The sequence below is a fragment of the Diabrotica undecimpunctata genome, chromosome 6 (genome assembly GCF_040954645.1).
Source record: "Diabrotica undecimpunctata isolate CICGRU chromosome 6, icDiaUnde3, whole genome shotgun sequence".
Lineage (NCBI taxonomy): Eukaryota > Metazoa > Arthropoda > Insecta > Coleoptera > Chrysomelidae > Diabrotica > Diabrotica undecimpunctata.
The window spans coordinates 29,136,842-29,161,969 of NC_092808.1; the positions used below are offsets into that span (position 1 = coordinate 29,136,842).

Below are 25,128 nucleotides of genomic sequence, written 5' to 3' on the forward strand. Positions count from 1 at the left end.
AGCTCCACACAAAGTGTGCTTTCAATGTGTCGAACTATTGAGAAAATAGACAAAAGGTACACGTAACTCTTTACCCTTCGGCATTCCTATGGTATAGAGGGAACCAAAAAACCATGGAGACGACTGCTACTTTTGCTCCTGCGATATTAAAGGTTTCAATTCAAAAAATTAACAATTAACATTAAAATTAATATCCTGATTTACCTTCTGCTAAACGACCTGTATCTCATGAACCAGGAATCCCTATTCCTCCAACTTTTCTTAACACCATCCAACAGCAATCATCAGATGAAAGTTCAGTGAGAGACTTGGGTCTATCGAAGGATGCTGCACAAATCTTAGGATAACGACTGAAAGATAAAAATCTATTGGCTCCAGATACCACATTTTCTGCTATAGTATCGTGAAAAAGATTTCGAGGAATATTTTTCTCAAGAGGGCTTACGGGTGTATTGTCATAATATTTCTGAAGTAGTCATGAAACTGTGAGCTGACAATTACGATTCCACAATAATGATTCTTCTAAGAGAAGTCTGAAGAGTGTCTTGTTGCACAATGGTAATAATTGTGCCTCAGTGCCTGTTGTTCACTCCGTGCATCTGAAAGAAACATATGAGAATTTTGAGCTGTTTGCTAAATAAAATAAAGTATAGCGAATATTGTTGCTAACTCTGTAGAGATCTCAAAATAATATCCATGCTTTTGGGTCAGCAGTCTGGATTCACAAAGTATCCATGTTTTTTATGTGAGTGGGACACTCGAGCACGAAATTTACATTACGAGAAAGAGTGGCCACTCAGAGAAAGACTAGTACCGGGACAAAAAATGTGCAACGTGATACACTAGTTGACCCAAAATTAGTTCTTTTGCCTCCTCTTCATATAAAGCTAGGATTGATGAAGCAGTTTGTCAAAGCTTTAGATAAACAATGTGACTGCTTTAAAGATTTGTGCGACAAATTTCCTGCACTTTCTGAAGCTAAACTTAAAGAAGGAATTTTCGTAGGTCCTCAAATTCGAACCTTAAAATCGGACAGATTGTTCCAGAATACAATGACCCAGGATGAATCTGAAGCATAAAGTTCTTTCGCAGAACTCATAGACGGTTTCCTTGGAAACAACAAGTATCCAAACTATAAAGAAATTGTAGCTAACATGGTCGAAAATTATAAAAAACTGGAATGCAATATGAGCGTCAAACTTCATTTTTTGGATTCCCACGTTGACTATGGAAGGCCTGGAGGAAAGCACAGCAGGCGTAAAGATAAATGGAGAAATAATTAATAACATAAGGTATGCTGATGACACTGTGATTCTAGCAAGTAGCATGGAGGAACTGAGTTGCCTAATGAGTAAGATAAAAAAAACAAGTGCACAATACGGACTCAGACTAAATATCACAAAAACCAAATGGACGTTAGTAAGCAAAACCCAACAACCACCACAGCAACTGATATTAGACAATGAAAGAATTGAACACGTGGATTCGTACATCTACTTGGGAACAACAGTTAACTCAAATTGGGATCAAGCGAAGGAAATACGTATTAGAGTAGAAAAGGCAAGAGCATCGTTCACTAGCATGAAGCAAATTTTCACCTCTAAAAGCCTCTCCCTACCTCTCAAAATTTGACTTCTGAAATGTTATGTATTCCCGGTTTTGTTATATGGAATGGAGGCGTGGACAATGACCGCAACATTGATGAAAAAAGTAGAGGCCTTCGAAATGTGGGCTTACCGACGTATATTACGTATATCCTGGACTGAGCACGTGACCAACGAAGAGGTACTACGCCGGATAGGTAAAGAGAGAGAGGTAGGAATAAGTATAAAGAAAAGAAAGTTGGAATACTTGGGTCACGTTATGAGACGTAATAAATATAGAGTACTACAGCTGATCGTTCAAGGGAAAATAGACAGCAGAAGGGGTCCAGGGAGGAGAAGACACTCGTGGCTCCAAAACTTGCGGCAATGGTTCGGATTGTCATCTGCTGAACTATTCAGATCTGCCGTAAACAAAGTCAGAATAGCCATGTTGATTGCCAACGTTCGGAACGGACAAGGCACATGAAGAAGAAGACGTTGACTATTTTTCCGAAAATCTTGGAGCTGTCAGCGAGGAGTTGGAAGACAGGTTCCATCAAGATATAAAGGAGATGGAGAGACGTTACCAAGGAAGATGGAATATAAGAATGATGGCTGATTACTGCTGGACCTTGAAGAAAGACTGGATCACAAAAATGCATAAAAAGAAGACCACAAAATGCAGTTTTCATGGAAAAAGAGAACGGTTTTATTAAAAAAAAAAACAAGTATTGTCTAACGTAGGTTATACTGAATTCTTTTTTTTTTTAAGAACAACTCAATTTTGCAGTGTAATTTTATATTAAATAAGGTTTCGATAAATATTTTCTCAGTATTTTTAGCAGTTTCTTTGAAAAATTTTAAATACACTTTTCTTGAAAACCTGACGTGCTGGAAAAAAACCAAGTACAGATTCGTGATCAGCACATCCCATTTACTATAGGACACCTATTCAACTTAAAACACTTTTTCATGAAAATAAAAATGTAGGCAATCGATACACCTATTGCTCTCACTTGTTTTTGATTTACGTTTCTTCGATTAATATGTGTACAGAATCTACGATTATGTAACATGTATTCTTAAATAAATTACATACTCTAAACAATTTTAGTAGTAAGTTAGGTTCTACATCCTTGTTGCCGATAATGTTATCTGACAATCTGGATTGGTAACGGACATTGACGATAAGACATTTTTCAAAACATTTTTGTTTAGTTATTTGTTATTAAATATCTTTACAATATGTAAAACTATCTAATCTGTCACTCTGAGTATTCTTCTTCTTTGTCAACCATTTTCCATCCACTCCTGAACTGCTTCAATCTTTCTCTATCTTGCGCCAATCTAATCCATTGCCCTTCGCGTTATTTCTAATTTGTTAGCAGATTTTCTAGTAAGGGTTACGGTCTTCAAGCAAGTACAAACTGGTAGTATGCATGTGTTATACACCTTTTTCTTTAAGTTTATAGGAATTGAGGTGTTCTTCAAGATATATGCTAGTTTGCCGAAAGCGGCTCATGTTAGTTGTGTTCTTCTTTTAATTTCAGCATCTTGATTTAGTTTTCCCAGTTTGATAACATGTCCCAGATATACATAATGTTCAATATTTTCAATGGTATTGTTTTGTATTGTTATATTTGTCTGGTCCTGACTCATTTATTTTTGTTTTACTGTAGTTCATTCTTGTGACTACTGCTCAGGAAACTTCATTTGATAATAATACTCTTAGTATTAGTGTTGATAACACAATTTGTTTATCTAAGAAAATGTTAAATAGGAACGGTCTGTTAAAATCTGTCGATGGCACAAGCACAATGTAACAAAAAACAGCAGATTAATCAACTTTTATCCGATCTGATAGTTTCCAGAGCATTTTGGAAATATAAATAAATGCAATGGAAACTATACATCTACTCCCCCTCTTTCTGTTTCTTACCATCATATATTCCAGTTCGAAGTATATTGCCCTTCCAGATCTTTGTTTGTCAGAATTGTCAGAATGCCCTGGATCTTCCTTGTGTAATCAGTTGAAGTAAGTCGTATCTCTCACCACGCATGACATGCCCCAGGTATTAGAACTTGATTTGATGGTTTCCACTATTTCCATTCTTTTGGTTATTCAACACTTCTCATGACTTCCTTGTTTGTTACATGCTCGTTTATATCTTTAAGCTTCTTTTATATATCCACAGTTCTAATGTTTCTAGCTTCTTAGTAGTCGCCGCATTAAGGGTCCACGCCACATAGCACCTTGCAAGCCCAACTCAGTCTATTTATTTCAGTTATCTTGTACAAAGTACCTGTAGCATTAATTCTTGTACCAAGATAGTTGTAGTTTTCTATTTATTCTAAAGTATTAACGTTAATTTTATCAGACTTTCATTATTATTTTGGGTTTTTGATAATATTGATGTTTATTGATAATCTACATTCTTCTCCATGCTCAACTATCTTATTCATTAACCTCTGGAGGCCGTGGAGTCTGTCCGCTATTATGTCAGTATCGTCCGCATACCTAATGTTGTTAATTGATGCTCCATTGACCTGTAGCCTATTCTAATATAGTTTTCCAATACTAAATTATTGTAGAAATTCTACTTTACACCTCGTATTTAAGATTTTTTGCTTCTCCCCATATCTCTGGATATTGTCTTTTTGTCATTTTCTCCTGTATATAAATTTCCCTAGTACTAATCGGTGGTTATTTGCACATCTGCTTGTCTGTATAATCTTACATCTTGTATTATACTTTTACTGGCTTTCCTTGTTGTTATTAAATCAATAATTGATGTTTGGTTTCTACTAGTTTCCTCCCATGTGTATCTATATATGTTTTTATACTAGAAACTTGTGTTGGTTATGGTCAAATCGTATTCTCTGCATATTTCAATTACCCGACTTCCATTTTCGTTTCTAATTTCGTCTTCTCCAATCGTCCCACGATTGGAGAAGACGAAATATATACCTTCACCTATATATTCATCACTTCATCAATATATACCTATATAAATATACCTTCATCTTCCTTTCCTATTTGACTATTAAATCTAATCTAATCCTAATTTCCATTATTCTTTAATTTATTTTTTGGTAATCTTGTATGTGTTTTCTCCATTTATTTTTTATTAATATTCATACTCCTTTTGCTGCTCTTTCATCTTTGCGAACCCCACTTCATATGTGTGTATATTTATCTATAATTTTCTCTCTTTGACTCTTTTTTTTTTATTCACTTAAGACTATTATATTAGTGCCTAGTCTTTCGATTTTTGGGAGTATTTAATTTTGTTTTCTTGCGATTTCTTGTATATTTCACGATTCTATTCTCAAAGTCTTTTTTCTTCGCCTAAGTCGTATAACCTTGTATATAACCACATTAAGAGGTTATATTGGATTTTTTTTCGATAATAATTTTTTCCGAGTGTCGGGTAGCAGGATCAGTGCCTCAATCCCCTATTTTTCGGATTACCATAAATCCTGTGCTTTCATCAAAATCATGTCCATATTCAATCTAGGGTCGTTATCGGTAAATCCATCCTATCAGGATCATAGATGAGTATATAAATACCCGCTACCTAAACAGCTTTCGAACTTTGTTGAGTGGTATAAGAAATCTCAAATAAAAAAAAAAACAAAATACTTAACTGTCTCAAATGCAAAGTATGCTATTTTGTTGTTTACAATACATTGAAATTGTTACTTGATTATATATAAAATTGATAATGTAAGTTCAGGTTGAAATATTGTTTCAAAGAATTTGCTACTAAAAACTGATAAATCCTCATTTGTAAAAAATGTTTCGTTAATTACAAAAAGACGTACCATCTTGTGTTAAACTACAGTTTCCTACGATTATTGAATTAAATTATTCCAAGTGTAAACAGAGTAAAGAATACAATGAATCATTTGATACCCGAGAACTTTTATATGGTGTGGAGGTTAATCAACTTACCTCCTCAGTGACAAGAAAAAAAGTTTACTTTTAAATAAGTTTTGTTTGATTAAAGTATTAATGAAAACAAGAAATACTTAATATTATACAAAAAAATGACATCATATAAAAACGCTAGACAGTATTATCTGAAACATTAAATTTGTATATTTACTAGAGTATCTAATAGAAAAGTCATTATAATAATTAATGAATTTTGTTCTTGCTCTTTGAGGACTTATCCGTTATAAAATCGTGGCGACTATTATTCCAATTTATTTGTCAACAGTGCGGAAACGATCGATGAATGTGATTATGGTTTATCATAAATATGATTTAAATAAAGTTCTTGTCGTCCCATAATTTTCTCGGTACCAGTAGTAATAAATAAAAGAAAAAACAGAAAACAAGAGTGACAGACTTTATATGGAATAATCAGAAAATATAAATATGAGATCAAAGGAGAAATCTACATTTGGCAATCTAGTGTTATTGTATTCTTATACCCTTAAACCTAAACCCTCTTCGTAGGGGGATAAAAACTGAAAACATCGATTTACGTACTTATGAAGTCTTTGACCCAGTAGAATCAAAGTTGTAGCTCATGGAAGATAGGTTCTTATTTGTCAAATTGAAATAATAAAAAAATTAAGCACTTTTCGGGGGACACGCATCAAAACAAAACTGTTTAAAAAAAGCTTTATTTTTTAGTTTCTAGCATCAAAATTTAGAGACTTAAGCTCAAAATAAAGTTGGTCCCTTTTTTTTGGTAATAACATCATGAAAATCACTCCCTAATTAGCACCCCAAATAAAATTAATCGTTACTTTATTTATATATTGTTTATACAATACATTGTATAAACCGATCTGTAAGTTTGACCGGCTCAAAGTGCTTATTTTTGAAAAAAAATTGGTTTTAAAGTAAAAGAAAATTTTTAAAAAATTGAAAAACATGCATTTTTTCAAAATATTTTGGTTTTTTTTTTGTTTTTCTGTAAGACGAAATTTGGTTAAGATATTGCTGTTCAAAGTTTGCCTACACTCTTTATATGATCTTATTGCCCTTAAAATAACCTACAAAATGGTTTTTTATGTACTTCATAGCTTAAAAGCTAACTGAGTTATGAGTAAAAAACCAATCACATATTTTAGGAGATATCAGAACGCGAATGCTGGACCATTGTAAGATACACATAATGTGCTCTTAAGGGACATACATACTTTCACCCATCCTTACAAACTAATAATGCTTGTTTTTAAGTTGGAATAAAATAAATTAATAACATTATTGCCGAATAATGCAATATAATGCAATTAAAAACAATTTGCATTGCTAGAGCCTAATCTTCAAAACTTATAGCATGAAATTTCGATTTTAAGTTTTGGCAACAATGGAAACCGATGGAAATCCATGGTGACCGATCAGTGGAAGTGATAAATTTTATTAATTTCATGAGAATCGTGAAAAATGACAAAACCGCGCAATGTTTATTTATTTAACAGTTTTATAGAAACTAACTTGATTTTGAGGCAAAATGAAAAAAAAAGGGTTTAACCTTTAAAACGCGTTTTGATTTTTGTTGATAGGACACTCTGATCAAAAGATATCAAATTTTTACCGTCAAGCCTTGATCACTTCAAGCGTTGTTTATGAGAGAACGGTTCTACAGGAAAAGTGATAATAAACATTTTTGTTTAAAATAATCTCAGCTACATTTCATGTTTAAAAAATTTTGTTCTTCGGCGTACAGATTCTTGGTAAATCGATGTTTTCCGTTTCTCCTACGGGTGGGTTTTAGGGGGAAGCCCGGGGCAGGGCCGGCGGTAACGGGCCAGCAAGGGATGCATTGCAGGCGAGCGCTCCTGTTTGGGAGACGCCAAAATGACATTTTTTTCTACTAATGTTCCAAAATAGTAAAATAGAAAAATTAATTTTTTAACTGTGGGTACGTGAATGTGAATTCCTACCGAACAGAGCGTAGTAATATAATTTATTGGTAAATATATTGTTTTATGAACATTTTATGAACAACTGGAAAATATCATACAACATTGTCCTAGAAATGACGTAAAGGTCTTAATGGAGATTTTAATGCAAAGATAGGTAAGGAGAGGGAATACATGCCAACCATTGGAATTCACAGTTTACATGAAGAGTCAAACAACAACGGAACTCGACTAATACACTTAGCCTCATCAATGAACATGGTGATTGCCAGCACATGCTTCAGGCACAAATATATACATAAGGGAACATGGAGAAGTCCAGATGGGAATACAGTAAACCAAATCGACCATGTGGTGGTTGACGCAAGACACTTCAGCGACGTGATAGACATACGTGCAAGACGCAGGGCGAACATAGACACGGACCATTACCTACTACAAGCTAAACTAAGAGCTAGAATCTCCAATGCAAAGAAAGAAAAAGGAGGTAAAGAGGAAAGGTTTAAAGTAGAAGCGTTGAAGAACCCTGAGACAGCTAAGAGATTCGAGGAAAGTCTCGAAAGCAAGCTGGAAGGCTGCACGGATGTTATAGTTAAAGATATTAACAACTATTGGAGGCAATGTAGAGCCATATTGGAAGAAGTGGCAACTGAAGTTATCAGAAAGCAAAAACGTAAAAAATTAAGGTCAGAATGGTACGATATGGAATGCGCACAAGCAACGCAAAGAAAAAATCAGGCATATAGAAGACTACAAGGGCGAAGAACGAGACAAACAGAGGAAGAGTATAGGCAGCTGAGACGAGAAGAAAAACGAATACTTAAAAAAAAGAAGCATATAGAGAGCCAACTAAAAGAACTAGAGAACTATAAGGCGCAAGCAGAAACGCGAAAGTTCTACAAGAGGATTAACCAGAACAGGAAAGAATTCAAACCTAGATTATCAATCGTTAGAAATAGAACAGGGGAGATCATTGGTGATCAGGACCAGATACTAGAAAGATGGGCAGAAAACTTCGAGGAAAGGCTAAATATAAGAGGTGAGACAGGGCTCCATGAATCAGAAATCCAACTCGAGGACATTGACGACGAAAGAGAGAAAGATAACATCCCAACAGAGGTAGAAGTCATCCAAGCTATACAAAAATTGAAAGAAAACAAAGCTCCTGGGGCAGATGGCATTCCTTCAGAAATTTTAAGGCATGGCAAAAAAAACCTGACATACTGTATATGTAGACTGGTAGAACTGATCTGGAAGCAAATAAAGTTGCCAGAAGACTGTAATGTAGGTATAATTGTACCTATCCACAAGAAAGGAGATCAAACCATATGTGACAACTACAGAGGAATAACCCTCCTAAACGTAACATACAAAATATTGGCATATATTATTTACGACCGACTATCGGGATATTGTGAAGACATAATAGGTAAATATCAGTGTGAGTTCCGTAAAGAAATCTCAACGACCGATCAAATATTCCTTCTAAGGCAGCTCTGGAAAAAACATATGCATATACAAGGCCATGATAGAATTCAGCATACCAGTACACTTAGTAAAATTGGTGAAAGCGACCCTCTCAAGAGTCGAGTGTAAAGTTAGAGTGCAGAACGGAGTTTCAAGAACGTTCCAGTCTCCGATAGGACTTAGACAAGGAAACAGCCTATCATGCCTTCTATTCAATATTGCACTAGAGAAAGCGATAAGAGAATCTGGAATAACAACCAGAGGAACTATTATTAATCGCAGCGTACAATTACTAGCGTACGCCGATGACATCGATATTATTGATTATTGATGAGACTTATCCTTGAGCAGGCCAAGACCTACCATGGGTTGTGGAGCCAATGATGAAGAATGTTTCAAAATAGTAAAATAGAAAAATTTATTTTTTAAATGTGAGTGCGTAAATGTGAATTCCTCCCGAACAGAGCGTAGTAATAGAATTTATTGGTAAATAGATTGTTTCAACAAGCTTTGCTCTTATTCGAAATGCTTTGTTTATCTTCTTCAAATTTCTTTGAAGTTGTTTATAAGTTTTGTGTCAGTAGTTAGGAGCGCACATGAATGATTTGTAGTAAATAAACATGTTACATAAAAATGTATTCTACAAAACAGTAATTAAACAGAGAATCGAGCTGTAAAAGTAATCCAGAGATGGAAACCCTAAGGAAATAATACAAGAAGTAGGCCCCATAAAAAGCGGATAGACAGCGTAGAGGAAGATCTTAAAATCATGAACATCAGGCAGTGGCGGAGGAAAGTACGTCAGTATGCTAAGTAATGGAAGAACGTTATTAAGCAGGTCAAGACCCACAAAGGGTTATAGCGATATTAGAACAAGAAGAAGAACACATAAAAATGTAAAAAATTAAAAACTATTAACAGTCTTATTTATAATTTTGTAAAAATTAAAACAAAGATAATAAAAATTTTTAAACTATTTACATCGAATTTTACTAAATTATGTACGATTAACAGAAGCTAAAATAAATATAAGTAATTAAATTTAGAAAAACCGAAGGGCGCCTATGCTAGTTTTGCAGGCGGGCACCTTATACCGTAGCACCGGTACTGCCGGGGGTGGAAGTAACGTTTTTGCAACTTTTTGGGGCCCCAAAATTGACAGCAAACATTATCAGCAACATTCAGCTTGTTCGTATGATTTTTAGAGGTTCAGTGGCATTTTCATCTCTGATGACTGGAGTATGGCAGTAAGGCGTTTCGATACTTTTTGTATTGATCAAGACCAAACTGTATAATTTCTCCCGTCAATTATTTTCATAATAAGAAAATTTATTTACATGTTTTTAATGTTTTCACTTGTTACGTCCATAGTACAGTTGTGTTGGTTTGCCTTATCTGGTAAATATATAAAGAAAATAATCAGTTGCGTTGTTATTTTAATCGTCGATAACTCTAACCAACATTTGACATTGAAACTTGAAATTTGAGACTCCCTCGTATTATTAAAATTAAATTAAGAGTACATAGAGAAACTACGTAAACTACAGAAAACCTACTACTACTGAACTTATTTCCTTACTGAAACTTGATACCTACGTATAAGTAAATCTGTGGATCGAATGTTCATACCGCTATCGCTTAGAAAAAATATATTTTTAACATTAAACGTATTTAAAATACGTATTAATTAAGGTGAAAACCAAGAACTTTAATGTTGAAAGATTTGATATGATAAAACATTTATTAATATACACTGAGGACGCCTAAACATTGAATAATTTCCAAGATGAAGGTATACAAAGAAAATCTGTGGACTGTTTCATTTTCATATTAGTTGCATTGCATGTTTTTTTATTTAAACAAAAATATCCCTGCATTACCCCTCTTAATAACCCTACTAAGAGTTATTAGCAGGGGGTACAACACAAATTAATATTTTTAAATTTTTTACAACGTATACAATTTAAATATAATATTTTAAAATAAATATTATAATATTTAATGTCTTTTAAATACAGTAAGGCTCGTTTTATGCGGTGGATACGTTCCACAGAAAAGCGCATATAAAAAAATGGCATAACAAAAGACATAATTTACCTTGAAAAAGTAGGGATACGTCCCATAGCTTTTAAAATTACATAAAACCAAGACAAAAACAAAAAAAAAATTGCAGAAATTAAAAGAAATAGGCTGCATGATAAATTACTTCAAATATCTGAAAGAAATTCATACAAAAGCTTGTAATCAGTAATTAAACTTTGACGCTTAGGTAGCTCACGATATCCTGATATGCAGTTCTGCAGCTCACGTTTAACGCACGAATAACATTTCGTGGTGCCATTTTGTCAGAACGATTTTGACATATTTCCTTTATCGAAAAAAAAATACAACTTGTCTATTATTTGTCTTTTTATATCGAAAACCTAAATGTTTCAGCCCTCTCCACAAACTTGTTAAACTAATATGTATCACACAGTTCCTTGTCTTTTATTTTTTGTAACACAGCACTAACTGTTACATTTTGGCTTTATACATATTATATATAATATTTTTAATTGCAAGTTTAATTGACTGGTGCAAATCTAAAGTTTTTGGATGTCGACGATTTCTCTTGCTTAATTTATTTATTTCATCCTCACTCATGTTATTAATTCTTCGGAATGTCCTCTCTGAGATACCGCAAGCATCGCATGTGAGTTTCTGAACTGCCATAACAGATGTCAATGGACCCATATTATTTTTTTTTCCAAATTGAAATAACTTTCGACTTTCAGAACTAAACGCCGTTCTTCTGGAGATAACACTCTACGCTTCCACTGTATTTTATTTTCTTCCAAATTACTCATTTTAATTTAAAATACTGCTTCACTACACTACTATAAAAAAAATAGGTACTTATATACAACTACTACATCCTAAAAAGGACAAGGGTTGTACAACAGACGAAACAATCGAACACAAATTATTTAACAGCCAATGCTAAACAGGCATAAACACTGCATTTATTGTAATTGCAAAAGCCGTTCGCATCTTTTAAATAAGATTTTTGCTGATTATGTATTTTGCTAAATTATTAAATAACACCAATACAACCCACGACTATCAATTAATTTTTAACGATAAACAGAAGTGTAAAATGATGACAAGTTAGAATTTGATTTACGTGGTCGATAACAGTGTCGTTAGCAGAAAGATATTTTTAAATAAAATTTTTTTCAATGATTGTGTGGATTTAAAAAATACATTGCTAAACAAATTTTTAAAGTGTGTATAAAGGAGATTACAATTATTATGACACATGATACTCCTTATTTTTGAAATAATATGTTCTTGTGAAGACATAACTTTGATTATTGGGTAAACCTACAGATACGTCAGAAGAAACTAAAAAAAAAAAAATAACATGTAATAAATTCACTGTTTAAATAAATATTTCGTACTCGTACTATTGCAATAAAATATTAAAACCAATAAACGATAACTTGTTAAGCAGTGCTGATTGAAACAACAGAGCAGTAAAATGTTAAAAAGCGGCCTTCTTAGGTGGAAAATACTTTATATACAAATATCATTAAATGATAATTGTTTGTTTATAAGCATACGTTGGGAAACTATTCAGTGAAATTAAGAAACTAAACAATGGTTGCGCCGGGGTCAATTTGAATTGAACTGGCTATTCGACAAATCAATAACCGTCAATTTATTCGATTGAAAATTTTTCGGATCAATTAAATAGGTATATGATGAAATTTTGATACTTAGTACGTAATACCCCAATGGATTTTCTTTTATATGTTTATGCATTGTAAATACATTTCATAATTGATACAATAATAATTAGTATCACTTTCAAACGTTTAACCAATTTTCAGAAATAATAAACATTAATCTACAGAACCGGTTGTTATTTAATTGGAATTAATTTTGAATTAAAAAAATATATAATTTGAAAACGTTCCGATGTGGAGATCCAAACAAGGGCCGTTTCTAAAGCCCGCCACTCACGTTCCAACGGCGCAGTACGATTTTGTCGAATACAATAATTGCAGTATAGAATTTTTCATAAAAAAATGATTGCACGTCATTCAAGATTTACGACGTCAGTACCCCACAGCGTTGCCAAAATATCAGAATAGTTAGTAAGTGAGGAATTTTTAAAATGTCAACTATTTGTCAAACTGTTATATTAACAGTAAATGCACTAATACATAATTATATATTCTAAATTTTAAACTTGTCTCTTAGAGCATTAATAGTAAAAACGTCCGGCCATTATTTCTTGTTCAAAATAATCTATCTTATATATTATAAGATTTAGTCAATAATTTTATCTATCTTATATATTTAGTTGTTTTGGCATAGCACAATCACAATAATAAACAACAATAATTAGTTTTTAAAGCTATAAATCTAAATTTAATATGTATTTATAAATACAATTTATTAATATATAATATATTATGATCAAATTGTGTAAGAAATTAAAACATAAACAAAATTCTTACTCTAAAAAAGCGGCAACACAATTTTGCCACACGCTGAACTGTCATTAAAATTTGAAGTATTTGAAGTATTTAATTAAAATTATTATTTTGTGGAATATTAGACTAAAAGAGTTATTTCATAAAATTTATATTATTAATAATAACAAATGTTTTTGGTTATTTAATCAATATAATTCTAAGATTCTCAATATAATGATGATTAAATTTTTCTGATTATTATACCATGTTGACGCCTATTAACGATCGAGCAGTTCCGTATGGGTTTCGTATTATTAGCTGTTAGGAAAATTTGAACTCTTAAGTTTGACGTTCTGGAAATTTTAAATATAAGTGACGTCACTTTATATAAATTGTGACATGCAACGTTTTTACTTTGAAAAATGGTATTCGCTCCGTGCGTGACCATGGTAGGGGTACCTTGAAACGATGCCAGCGTGCGTAGCGGCGAAATATGACAAAATTGGAATCTTTTTACGCATAAATTTTATCAAAAATGTGTGCAAATACATGTTGCGTATTTAATTGTGCTAATAATAGCAAAAATAGTAAGTGTAGTTTTTATAGGTTCCCAAAGATTACATATAAATTAGAGAAAAGAAAAAGATGGATCCGTGCTATTAATATGAAATAGTAAATATCACATAACCTCATTTTTATGCAATTGAAATAGGAAATATTTAAATAATTTACCTTAAATGATATTTTATAAGGCTTCAAGCTAACTGCAGAGCTGATGACTTTAGCTTTTATATCATACCTTTTACTATTACTGTTTTTAATTATATGCTCTTTCACGTGAAAAACTTGATTTGCCAGTACTAGATTTTTCCCTTTCTTTTCCGTTTGGGGTTAAAAAGATATATTATGATGAATTTTGAGAAACCCAGTTTTTAATACTACATTTATTTTGTACATAAACTGAAAAAATATAATTAAAAAGTTAATTATTAATAATTGTCAATTTCGCCTGTATTTAACAATGTCAAACATATGTCATATGTTTAACCTGAAAATTGGTAGGTCCAAAACAGTCAGATGAAGGCGGTAGGTGTCGCGTCAGTCACGCACGGAGCGAATACAGTAATGTTGAAAATCGGATTATGAGTTTTACTTTCAAATCAAAAACATGTCAGATAACGACATACTTTTAGCGACTCTTGCTCTTTGTATAAACGAAAAAAATACAAGAAACGTAGGCGGTGGCGCAAAGATTGGTTGTTGAAAAGACATACATACTGTCACGTACATTTATTAGAAGAATTCCGATTATATCCAGATAATTTTAATTTGTTTTGTAACATGTTCGAAAATTATTAATTTTCTTTTTTATTAACTCTTCATTAGTATCCGCTTTCATTTCTTGAACTTTAGCAACCAAAATCTTCAGTTTTTTTCTAGCGGTTTTATCATGATATGATGTCAATTTTATTTTCCAAAGACACTCTTTTTCTTTACAAATGTCAAAGAAATCTCTTAAAACCTTCTAGCTATAAGCCGTTTTCGAAATTAATCAGCAAATGATTTTTTTGGAGTCATACGATTTTGTCGTTGTCACAATATACACGATAAAATTTACCCCCACTCTGTCGTTCTGCTGCAGACTGACTTGGTTGTCTGCCGTCAAATCGCACCGATTTGGTCGAATGGTGCAAATACACGATCCTTCACAGTAACTTTGTAAGCATCTGCAAATAAAAAATTTAAAACAATTTTACGTTAAAAAAATCAAAATTTTAAGAAGCATACAGAGTTAGTCAATATAATATAATTTTACAACTTATTTGTAATGTTCTATATTAAAGCACTAAATACATAAATATAAATACAGAGCAGGATGATATCATATCTACTAATAAATACAGTAAATTTTGCTTTTCTAGCTTGTTTTTAAATAATGTCAGACACAACTTTATTTTCTGAAATGTCCTTTTCAATATTAATGATGGATGTCTGAAATCCTTTTTTAGGCGATTGTGGATCGTCAAAATTTTTTTATTATTTTAAGTCTTCAAAAGCTTCTTTTTCCACTAGCTACTGTCAGAGGTAATGTTAAAAAAATTCGTATAGCAATTACTAAATTTGGAAATAAATGAGGTTATTGCCGAACAAGTAGTTCATGGCATTTAATGCGTTCATTTTAGGGAAAAAATAGGACACAAAATTGTTAATCTCACCATATAAATCTTGACATACAATATTTTTTCGTTTTTCGCTGCATCAAATAAAATATTAAAGAGCTTTACATTTTGTAATGTGCTAATTAATTTATCCGTTTTAAGGAAAATATATAGGTCGTTGAGAAAATTTAACAGTGTATCGTGTTGCTTTATTTGTTCGAACCTTTCTTTCAATTTTGATAAGACAGTGTCCAATATAACAAAGTAAAAATTAATTTTAAATTGGTCAAATGGATTTTTTTGAACCTCATCTTTACACTGTAGTCAAATAAATGCTTTTTCGTTCGGAGCCTAATCATATTTATCGGTGGAAACGAAGGATCACAATCGATGTGTTCGGCAATTTTTTGGCCTCTTAAAATATCGTTAACCTATTAACCGCCAAGCAGAGAAATACTGCAATTTTATGAAATATATTTTATTAACTTGGGTAAAATAAACTTAAACATTCGTAAAAAGAGTGTTTTACACTTTGATCCTGACAGGTGTCACAACAAAAATGGTTCGTTTTCGAACTTTTGACGGAACTGAAATATAAAAATTAAAATACACAATTTTATTTTTTGTGAAAAATCTCAGAATAATTAGTGTAAATAAACTTGGCATTTTTGACAAACAAAAACAGTATGATTAGAACACTGCCTGCACCTTCTTGCATTTTCTGCATGCCTAAATGACCTATCTTATCTTTTCGGATTTCATCTGGTAAGCTATTTTTCGACGGTCTACCCATGTTTACTGTCAACGGTATAGTTGACTTTTTATCTTCTTCACTCTCATTATTTTCTAATTCTTCTTGTTGTTTATCTTCCGATTTCATTAGACAAACTACAATATGACATAAAATCGATTAGGGAATTTATTTGCCAATCTGTAAAGTTTCCAGGCATTTACAATGGAACTATCAATTACGTTTTTAAAAAATGGCCACCAAATCCTGTAATTTGCTATGCCATTGACATGTAAGGCAACACCGCCCATACATCTATTGTATTCTTGGATATCATTCGGCATGCGCATGAGTATATTTACTTCTTTCGAGCCTATGGTATGGACCGGACAGTTATTGGATATTACTGTCTCGACTGAGTTGTCATTCCATCTAACTACAGACACTTCAGCTTCTTTGTCAAAAACGAAGTAGAACGAACCTTATATATCTTTTTTAGAAATAATAAGTATTCAGTGGACACTTTTAATCCTGTTTTCTCGCACTGTGCCAGTTGCATAAATTCCCGTTTCTTTCAATATTGTGAACAGCTTATAAGATGAAAACAAGTTGTCAAAAAATACCCTTTGGTTAGAGGGAGATTCTACAACACTTAGGGCCGATTGTTCGAACGTTAATCAAAACTTGATTGTAATCAAATATTTAATTACAATCAAATCAGCAGCTGTCAAAATTATTAAAAATTACTTATTATTAATATTGATTTGTAAATAAAAACATGAAATTAACATCAGAAAGAGTTTAATTATGGTTTATTTTAAATTAAAACGTAAAATAATAAAATTGAATAAAATAAGTCAGTCAACATAACCTCAACATGTGATGAATTTGATTTTAATTAAATATTTGATTACAATTAAGTTTTGGTTAGCGTTCGAACAATCGGCCCTTAGTAATTTTAATACTACATCAGCATCCAAGCGTAAATCTGATTTTGTTGTTCTAGCGTATAAACAGAAATAGGTATCTATCAGATGAACAGAGGCACCATAACTTATACCCAAACGCAAAGGTTTTTCCTTTATAAACATTTTTGCAGAATGCCTTTCAAAGTAAGGTACCATTTCTTTGTCTATACGTTGTCTCAAAACTTTATCTATTGTGGGTATTTCATTTCGAAAAAAGAATTCGGGATTATTTTTGTAATCGCTTCTCTGTCAAATTTATCCAGCGAGTTTGATTAGGATGCTAAACATTACAATTTGAATATAATCAGACTGAGCAGTTTGTAAAATGACAATTATTCTCGCTTAAGGCAATACATCATATTATTTAAGTCTCTTGACTAATGAACAGGCGAAGACCGTCGGAACACGTGCGTGTCAGTCCTCGATAATTTGTTTATGTTGGGAATATGCAGTAGGAATAGACTCGACAAGCCTATTTTATCTCTCTCATAAAACTTTCTTTTCCGTTTACGCGGAGATGACCAGTCACTTCTTGCTTGCGTTACTGTACTTTAACTTAGTCTACCTTAGTAAATTATTCCTTTACTTTTCAGTTCTTTTAATATCATCGCTCCAGCGCATTTGCGGTCTTCCTCGTGGTCTTTTGGCGTCATATGGCCACCAATTCCCGATTTCTTTATTCCATCGGCCATCCTTAAGACGTTCGTTATGTCCAGCCCATTTCCATTTCAGCTTAGCTGCCTGGTCGACAGCATCTTTTACTTTTGTTCTATTACGAATGTCTTCATTGGTGTTATGGTATTTGAGTGAGATACCCAGTGGAAAGTTTCGAACGTAGATTTGAGGTTCGAATCGGTTTGTAAGTGCCCCTTTGTCCGCTTTTTGTCGATCGACGATGATAGGTATAATAAAATGTTGAAGTTCTGGAGTAAAAGTGTTGATTTATTGACAGCTACTGGTAATTACACAATATGATGTTCGTTATGTGATGTTCGACACTTAGGAAGTTCAATTAGAAAATATATTATTCGGCAATTTATTTAGTTGTAGGTAAATGAACTAATTATTAAAATATTATACGATATCGTTTTACAATGTCACTTATACACGGTGAAACTATAATAGATTAAGAAGTTAAGAATAATGTGAGATTACAAATTAAGGGGTTAATTTGTGATTGAACACCCAGCATCTGTTGTTCCATAGCTCTCTGAGTTTTTCTAATCTTCTCCATGTTTATTTTAGTGAATGCCCAGGCTTGAGCTCCATATACCCGTAAGTACAGGTAGGATACAGGAATTAAACACTTTGGTTCGCAGTTTTTGAGGTATATTTGTATTTTAAGTACATATGAGAGTCTTCCTAATGCTGCCCATCCCATTTTTACACGTCTGCTTATTTCGGTAGTCTGATTTTCTTTGCTTACCTTGATATTTTGACCCAGATATGTATATTCATCTATGTGTTCTATCTCTGTCCCTTGGATGTTTATCATAGGTTTGTTTAACATTAGTTTAGTTTTGCTGAAATTTATTTTCAGTCTTTTTTTAGGGATTCTGTGTGTAGCTCGTCAATCATCGTATTCAGTGCATTCCACGTGTCGGTTATTAGTACTACATCATCTGCGTGTCTAAGATGGTTAAAGTATCTTCCGTTAATAGGGATTCCCTTATTTTCCCAGTCTATTGACTTAAAGATATCTTCTAGGGCAGCTGTAAATAATTTTGGAGATATTGTGTCTCCTTGTCTTAGTACCAGTAAAAATCAACCGAGGCGTAAGACAAGGATTCCTTTACTTGCTAGCTATTAAAAGAATCGGTTGTTTGTGATCTAATCTGAAATAATTTATGTCTAAGAATACCTATTATTGTTACAGATTAGAATATATTATATGTATATATTTTTGTTTCAGCTTTGGTGGGCTCCTTCTCAATGGGCACAGTATTTTTCGTTTCTCCAGTAGCTGGAGTACTTACTGATTATATCGGTATCAGACGGACTACTTTCTTGGGCGGTGCAATAGCTTCTGGTGGCATGTTACTTTCTTCTTTCTTCATCGAGGATATAGTAATCATGTGCATTACGTATGGAGTTATGTACGGACTAGGAGGAGCTTTAATGTACACACCGTCATTGGCCATTCTAGGACACTATTTTAAAAAATATTTAGGAAAAGTAAATGGATTTGTAACAGCTGGCAGTTCGGTGTTTACGATAGCGATGCCATATTTGATAGACGTATTTTTGAAAAATTTTGGGGTAAGTAGGTATGTTATTAGTAATATTTTTAAATGGTTGCACTTATATTAAACTTAAGTAGCATGTAATATGTAACAGAACACCTCTAATATTTTTAGCCTTTCTTTTTGTTCTTCTTCCTCTTCGTCCTGTCTCTAGCAATTCTGCTTGTTCATTCACGGATTGATACCTGTAAGATAGCACTCCATCTTTTGCGTGATAGGCTGATGGTTCTTCTTTCGCTTGGTGATTTATCTCTTGCTATCCATTGTCCTATGTGATTATTTCATTCTTATTCTTATTTCTGTTTAGTATCCACTCGTTTATATACTGTTGTGCAGATCCTTGTTCTAATCTCACACACATCGTTTTCTGAACTAATAGTTGTCGGGTTGGTAATGCTACCTTTCGTTCTTCGGATAGTATACCTTTTGGAATGTGAGATTCGTTAATTGACTAGAGTAAATGGGGTTTCAATAAAAAATCTGCGGCATTCCACCAAATAGGTGATTTTCAAAATTCCTTCGCTGTCAGACAATCAGCGGCATTGTCCTGTGAACTGGGATGTCTCCGAGTGAATTGGTTATTTAAATCTTGTATTTGGGATACACGATTCGCCACCACCCTGTGTTCCTACGAGAAAGAGAAGAATTAATCCAACATAGGGTAATCTGAGAATCAGTTCATAAAGCAGATGAAAATTGGATACGATTTTCATATACCGAAACTATTTTATGAACTAACCTAGACAACAATAGTATTGCGAATAATTCGAACTTAGGAATAGAGATAGTTTTTACATCGGATGGTGTGTACAGTAAGGAGTGTTACGGGACTTAAAGAAGTATTTCAATATGAACTATGTGCTTATCCTCGATCTTTGTTCGACGAATCTGACTTGATGACAAAAGGAAGCAAATCTTCAATGGTTACTGTTTTGGTTCCAGGCACAAAAGAATCATCATGTACTCTAGTTTCATGGAAAATGTCATATATCATTGATGGAGGTCACCTCCTTCATTGTGTTGTCTGGCGACGCCCAGCTAACTTCAAACAGATTTGGGAGCAATACAGAGACTACATAATTACTCATTACGGAAGAGTGACTGTTGTATTTGATGGATACCAGCAAGTAAACAAAAATTATGAAGAACACATACGCCGAGCACGTTCTAGCATTGAAGTAAAAGCTGAAGACTCAATCCATGTAAATATAAACCAGAGTGATTTTTTAGTTAACGCTAACAACAAAATGGGGCCTTATTTCACTTCTTACAGTACTCTTGCAAAGATGTTGAATCTTGTGTTATTGGTGATGACACGGGCCTACTAGTTTTGTTGACTGTCCACGCACCATCAGAGAAGAAATTAAAAATGGTGGTACCAAAGAAAAGCAATCAGCAGCAAAAAGTCTACACTATTACTGACATTCAACGAGGCATTGGGAATATGAAGGATGTACTAATTGCAGTATACGTATTTACAGGAAAATGCTAGCTAACAATGCTCTTCGTAGAAAACTTCTAGTTTTCAACGACTCTAAAGCTGACCCCAGTTCAATAGCTGACGCCGGAAAGCATTTCTTTCTTGCGATTTTTGGTGCCAGGAACATTGTTTTCACTACCAGTCTTACGTGAAGGCTATTGCAAAGCAGCCTATATATTCTGTGCACAAGTTAACTGCACTACCACTCACTTTAGAATCTTCCAGCCAGAATTCGATCAGAATCTACCACCAGGTACAGAACTGGCTGAATGAGAAGAAGAATCCGCTCGAGTGGGGTTGAAAGAAGATTAACGAACACCTGACACCAATTACAACAGTGCGTGCTACAGCTCCCGAGGAGTTACTTTCCTTCATAGTGTATACTTGCAAAGACGGATGCATCCGTAACTGTGAGTGTAGAAAGAGTGGTCTAAATTGCTCAAGCATATGCAGCAATTTCTCAGGCCTAGGATGTGATAATAGGGACACAACCATCATAGACGAAGATGTAGAAGAGGGGGATGTTGTATTTGAAGAGAACTGAAACTGATGAATAAGTTTACTTGAACGGATGAATCAGTTTACTTGAAACTCATTACATTATAATCACTACTAATATGCAAGAAATATTTTGAGTATTTAAAATGATTTTGTTTGAATTTACTGTTGGAAAGATATTCATGCGGCATTGTCCATAGAAAGTTCAGAGTGGGTTTCTCCGTACCACAGATTTATATGGCCTAGTCCTGGGGAAGCCGCTATTCCCTTAAAAAGGAGCGCCCCTTGAGAAAGTGGTGAGTTTTACCTTTAATAAAGAGCTTATCTCTAACATACTACCAACCACTGAAATAGCAAGTTACATTCAAAAAACACAATCCGGTAAAAAAAATTAGTTTCCTCAGTAATAATATTATAATTTTCCAAAAAAAAATATGGAAAAACCTCCACTTTTACACCCTCCGTGGCTCCCGGAACCGTTGATTTTGGAAGGATTATGGATAGGACCTTTGTTGTTTTAAATTTTGCTTAGATCATTTTTGTATAGAACCTTCTTCATGCTAAACGCATAGTTTTCGAAATATTTGCGGAAAACGTAAAAAACTACGAATTTACCGACTTCTCCACCAACTCCTCCCAAACCCGATTCTCGAAATAGTGTAACTTTTTACTGAACTATATGCTGACCATATAAAACAATTTGGTGTTGAAGAATAACTTTTACTTTGGATACCAGGGGTTGGGTCTAATTTTATACCATACTATATAGATAATTGTGTTCTGGAGAAATAGGGACAGAAATGATAAAGTGGTCTTCATAAAGCTGCCAAGAAAGGCCTAGTAAATATCTTGCTACTAGTACAGATCTTGTGCACCAAAAGTGACCACAACGTTTTTCCCTTGTTTTAATTGTCAGAACGCCAAATTGTCATGCACACACAAAAACTAATATAATTTTGATGTCGGAAGTATAAAAAAATCCTTTGGTCTAAGGCAAAAGGAGCGCGCTTTGGTGCTTAACGTGTTATTCACATAGAACGTAAACAAATGAAAAAAATTGAATTTTGGAAGTGAGGGCTTTTTGCCTATCTTAACGGCGGGTACTCATTAAATGCAGATAATGTTGTCTTCAATAAGTACAGTCTAATTTAAAATTCAAATGAAATATTTCTTTAACTAGTCGGATTTTTTTTATTGTAATTTAATTGATTCCAAGAATACATTCCATCAAAAACTGTAATACATAAATTTCACAACTTTTCAATAAATAGAAAATGTAAACAATAAAATAAAATAAACAATGTTTAGAACTATAAACACTGTTATTTTCTGTTTAATTTTCGCTGTAAAAACAATAATTTTTAGAATAAAATAAATAGTTCATACTATTTTATTTGAACTCGTTCTCTTTTTGTTTGACAAAAATATTTATATTTATATTTTCATATAATTGATATATAATTTGTCTTTATATTTTGTAAATACAAAAAACTAATAGATAAATCTATAAATAAATGTATAGTAAATATTCTGTAAATCGTAATTCCCCAATAGTTAAATGAATTTTAATTGTTATCGTTAATTATATTAAAAGATAAAATATATTTAATTTAATTAACATTAATTTACTCAACGAAGGGCAAAGTCGTTCTATATTATTTGATTATTGATTATTTTTTTAGTAAGTATTGTATGAGTGATATTTTTTAATAGTCGAGGAAATAAAGCAATGAATCTTCGAAAATCGTTGCAGTAAGACGGACAGATGCAGTTTGGTGCATTCGATTCGTGAGACCGTCAGGAAATTTTGCGAACTAATGCGATCATGAAGAAATGAAAAATTGCATTTGTGCATAAGAAAAATGCATTTGGAAAATGCATTTTCCAGACCTGCATATTAAAAAAATTTTAACCCAGCAAATATTGAATATATTGTCGCTGAACACGAATATCATGTTATGGAAAGTCACCGGCTACCAAAAATCCAGGTTAAAAACATCCAACTGGTCTCCAAAGTATATATATCATACGTGAGTAGGCACGAGCGATTTACGAAGATTTGCTGGAGCAGATCCCACACACTTCCACAAATGATAAATCGGAAGACTCCAGCCAGTTGGGACTGGTTTGACAACTTAAGAAAAAGGACCGACATTCACTCCGTCGTCAAGCATGATGAGGCAGCAAGTTCGGATGTGAAAACAGCTGAGCTTTACATCAAAACGTTTTCCTAAATGATAGAAGCCAAAGGATACATATCTCCCAGCAAGTCTTCAACTGTGATGAGACAGGGCTTTTCTTGACAAAGATGCCGAATAGGACTTACATAACGACAGAGCAGTATGTCAGTTTTGACATTGGGTTTTTTAGGGATTGTTATAAAAGTTGATCTTAGCCACTGTTGGGGTATTTTTCCACTTTGGTATATATTGTTAAAGATCAAGATAAGTCTTTTTACTTCGTTTTTATCCATAATTTTCAAAAATTCTGGGTAGAACTCGTCTGGTCCTGCGGCTTTTCCCTCCTTAATGTTGTTTATAGTAGCTTCTACTTCCGCTTCGAGAATAGGTGGTACGGTATCGTCATTTTTATTTTGTATGACGGTGACATTTCTATTGTCTTCAAATGTTGTTGTCACGTAGTTCATCCATGTTGTTTTTGTTTCTTCAATATCAACTATTGGATTTCCTTGAGCGTATGTTAAGTGTCCCGGCCTTTTAGATCGTCGTGCCACGGCTGTACAAATCCGAAATCAACTTCAGTACGTCCGGAATACTAACGTAAGTGAACAAACAATTAGGCGAAGGCTTGGAGAAGCAAATTTAAGCAGTCGCAGACCTGTAATGGGCCTACAACTTCTAAGGCGTCATCGAGTTGCGCGGCTTCAGTTTGCCAGAAACCATGCTCATTTTGCTGTAAATAATTGGAGGCACGATTTATTTACCGATGAGTCCAGATTTACCTTGCGGTCTCCAGATGGCCGTGAGAGAGTATGGCGAAGACCACATGAGCGTTTTGCAGAATGTACCTTTAGTCCTAGGGTAGGCTATCAAGGGGACTCAATTATGGTGTGGGCTGGAATTTGTCTAGAGGCACGTACAGAATTGCATATCGTTCCGAGAGGCTCCATAACAGCTGCCAAGTACATTGATGAAATTCTCTAAGATTTCGTTGTGCCTTATGCTGGTTTTATTGGAAATGACTTTGTTCTGATGCATGATAATGCCAAGCCTCACAGTAAGTAAACATTCCTGTAGTGAACTGGTCAGCATTGAGTCCAAACACAAACCCAATCAAACATGTTTGGGACATGCTTGGGCGAAGGATACGAAGTCCTGTTCCTGTCCCTTTAACCTTATATCAGTTACAAGAATCCCTTTTAGAGGAATGGGAACCTATTCCTCAACAGGACATTTCTCATTTGATTTTAGGCGTGTCAATGAGAATTCGGGCAATAATTCGAGCACGTGGAGGAAATATTTATTATTAAAGTAAGTTTGTCCGGACGCATGATTTAAGTTTTCAATAATTAAGCGTTATCTACTGAAACAGTTCTTTGTTCAAAAGTTAATTTTTTTTTGGAAATTACTTAAAACAGTTTGTGTTTACGATATTATAATAATAAAAGTTTAAGGAGAACTATAGCTTTTATTT

At 33.4% G+C, this 25,128-nt stretch overlaps 1 protein-coding gene across 3 annotated transcripts in view; it reads left to right on the plus strand.

Moving 5' to 3' along the window:
- The window catches only part of kar (monocarboxylate transporter 10-like protein kar), an 82,813-nt gene that overhangs the window by 18,095 nt on the left and 39,590 nt on the right, over window positions 1-25,128 (plus strand). For all 3 annotated transcript variants that reach the window (XM_072534535.1, XM_072534533.1, XM_072534534.1), the window contains exon 2: window positions 19,166-19,512. In XM_072534535.1, coding sequence (XP_072390636.1) covers window positions 19,166-19,512 — 347 coding nt within the window. The remainder of the gene's footprint in view (window positions 1-19,165; window positions 19,513-25,128) is intronic.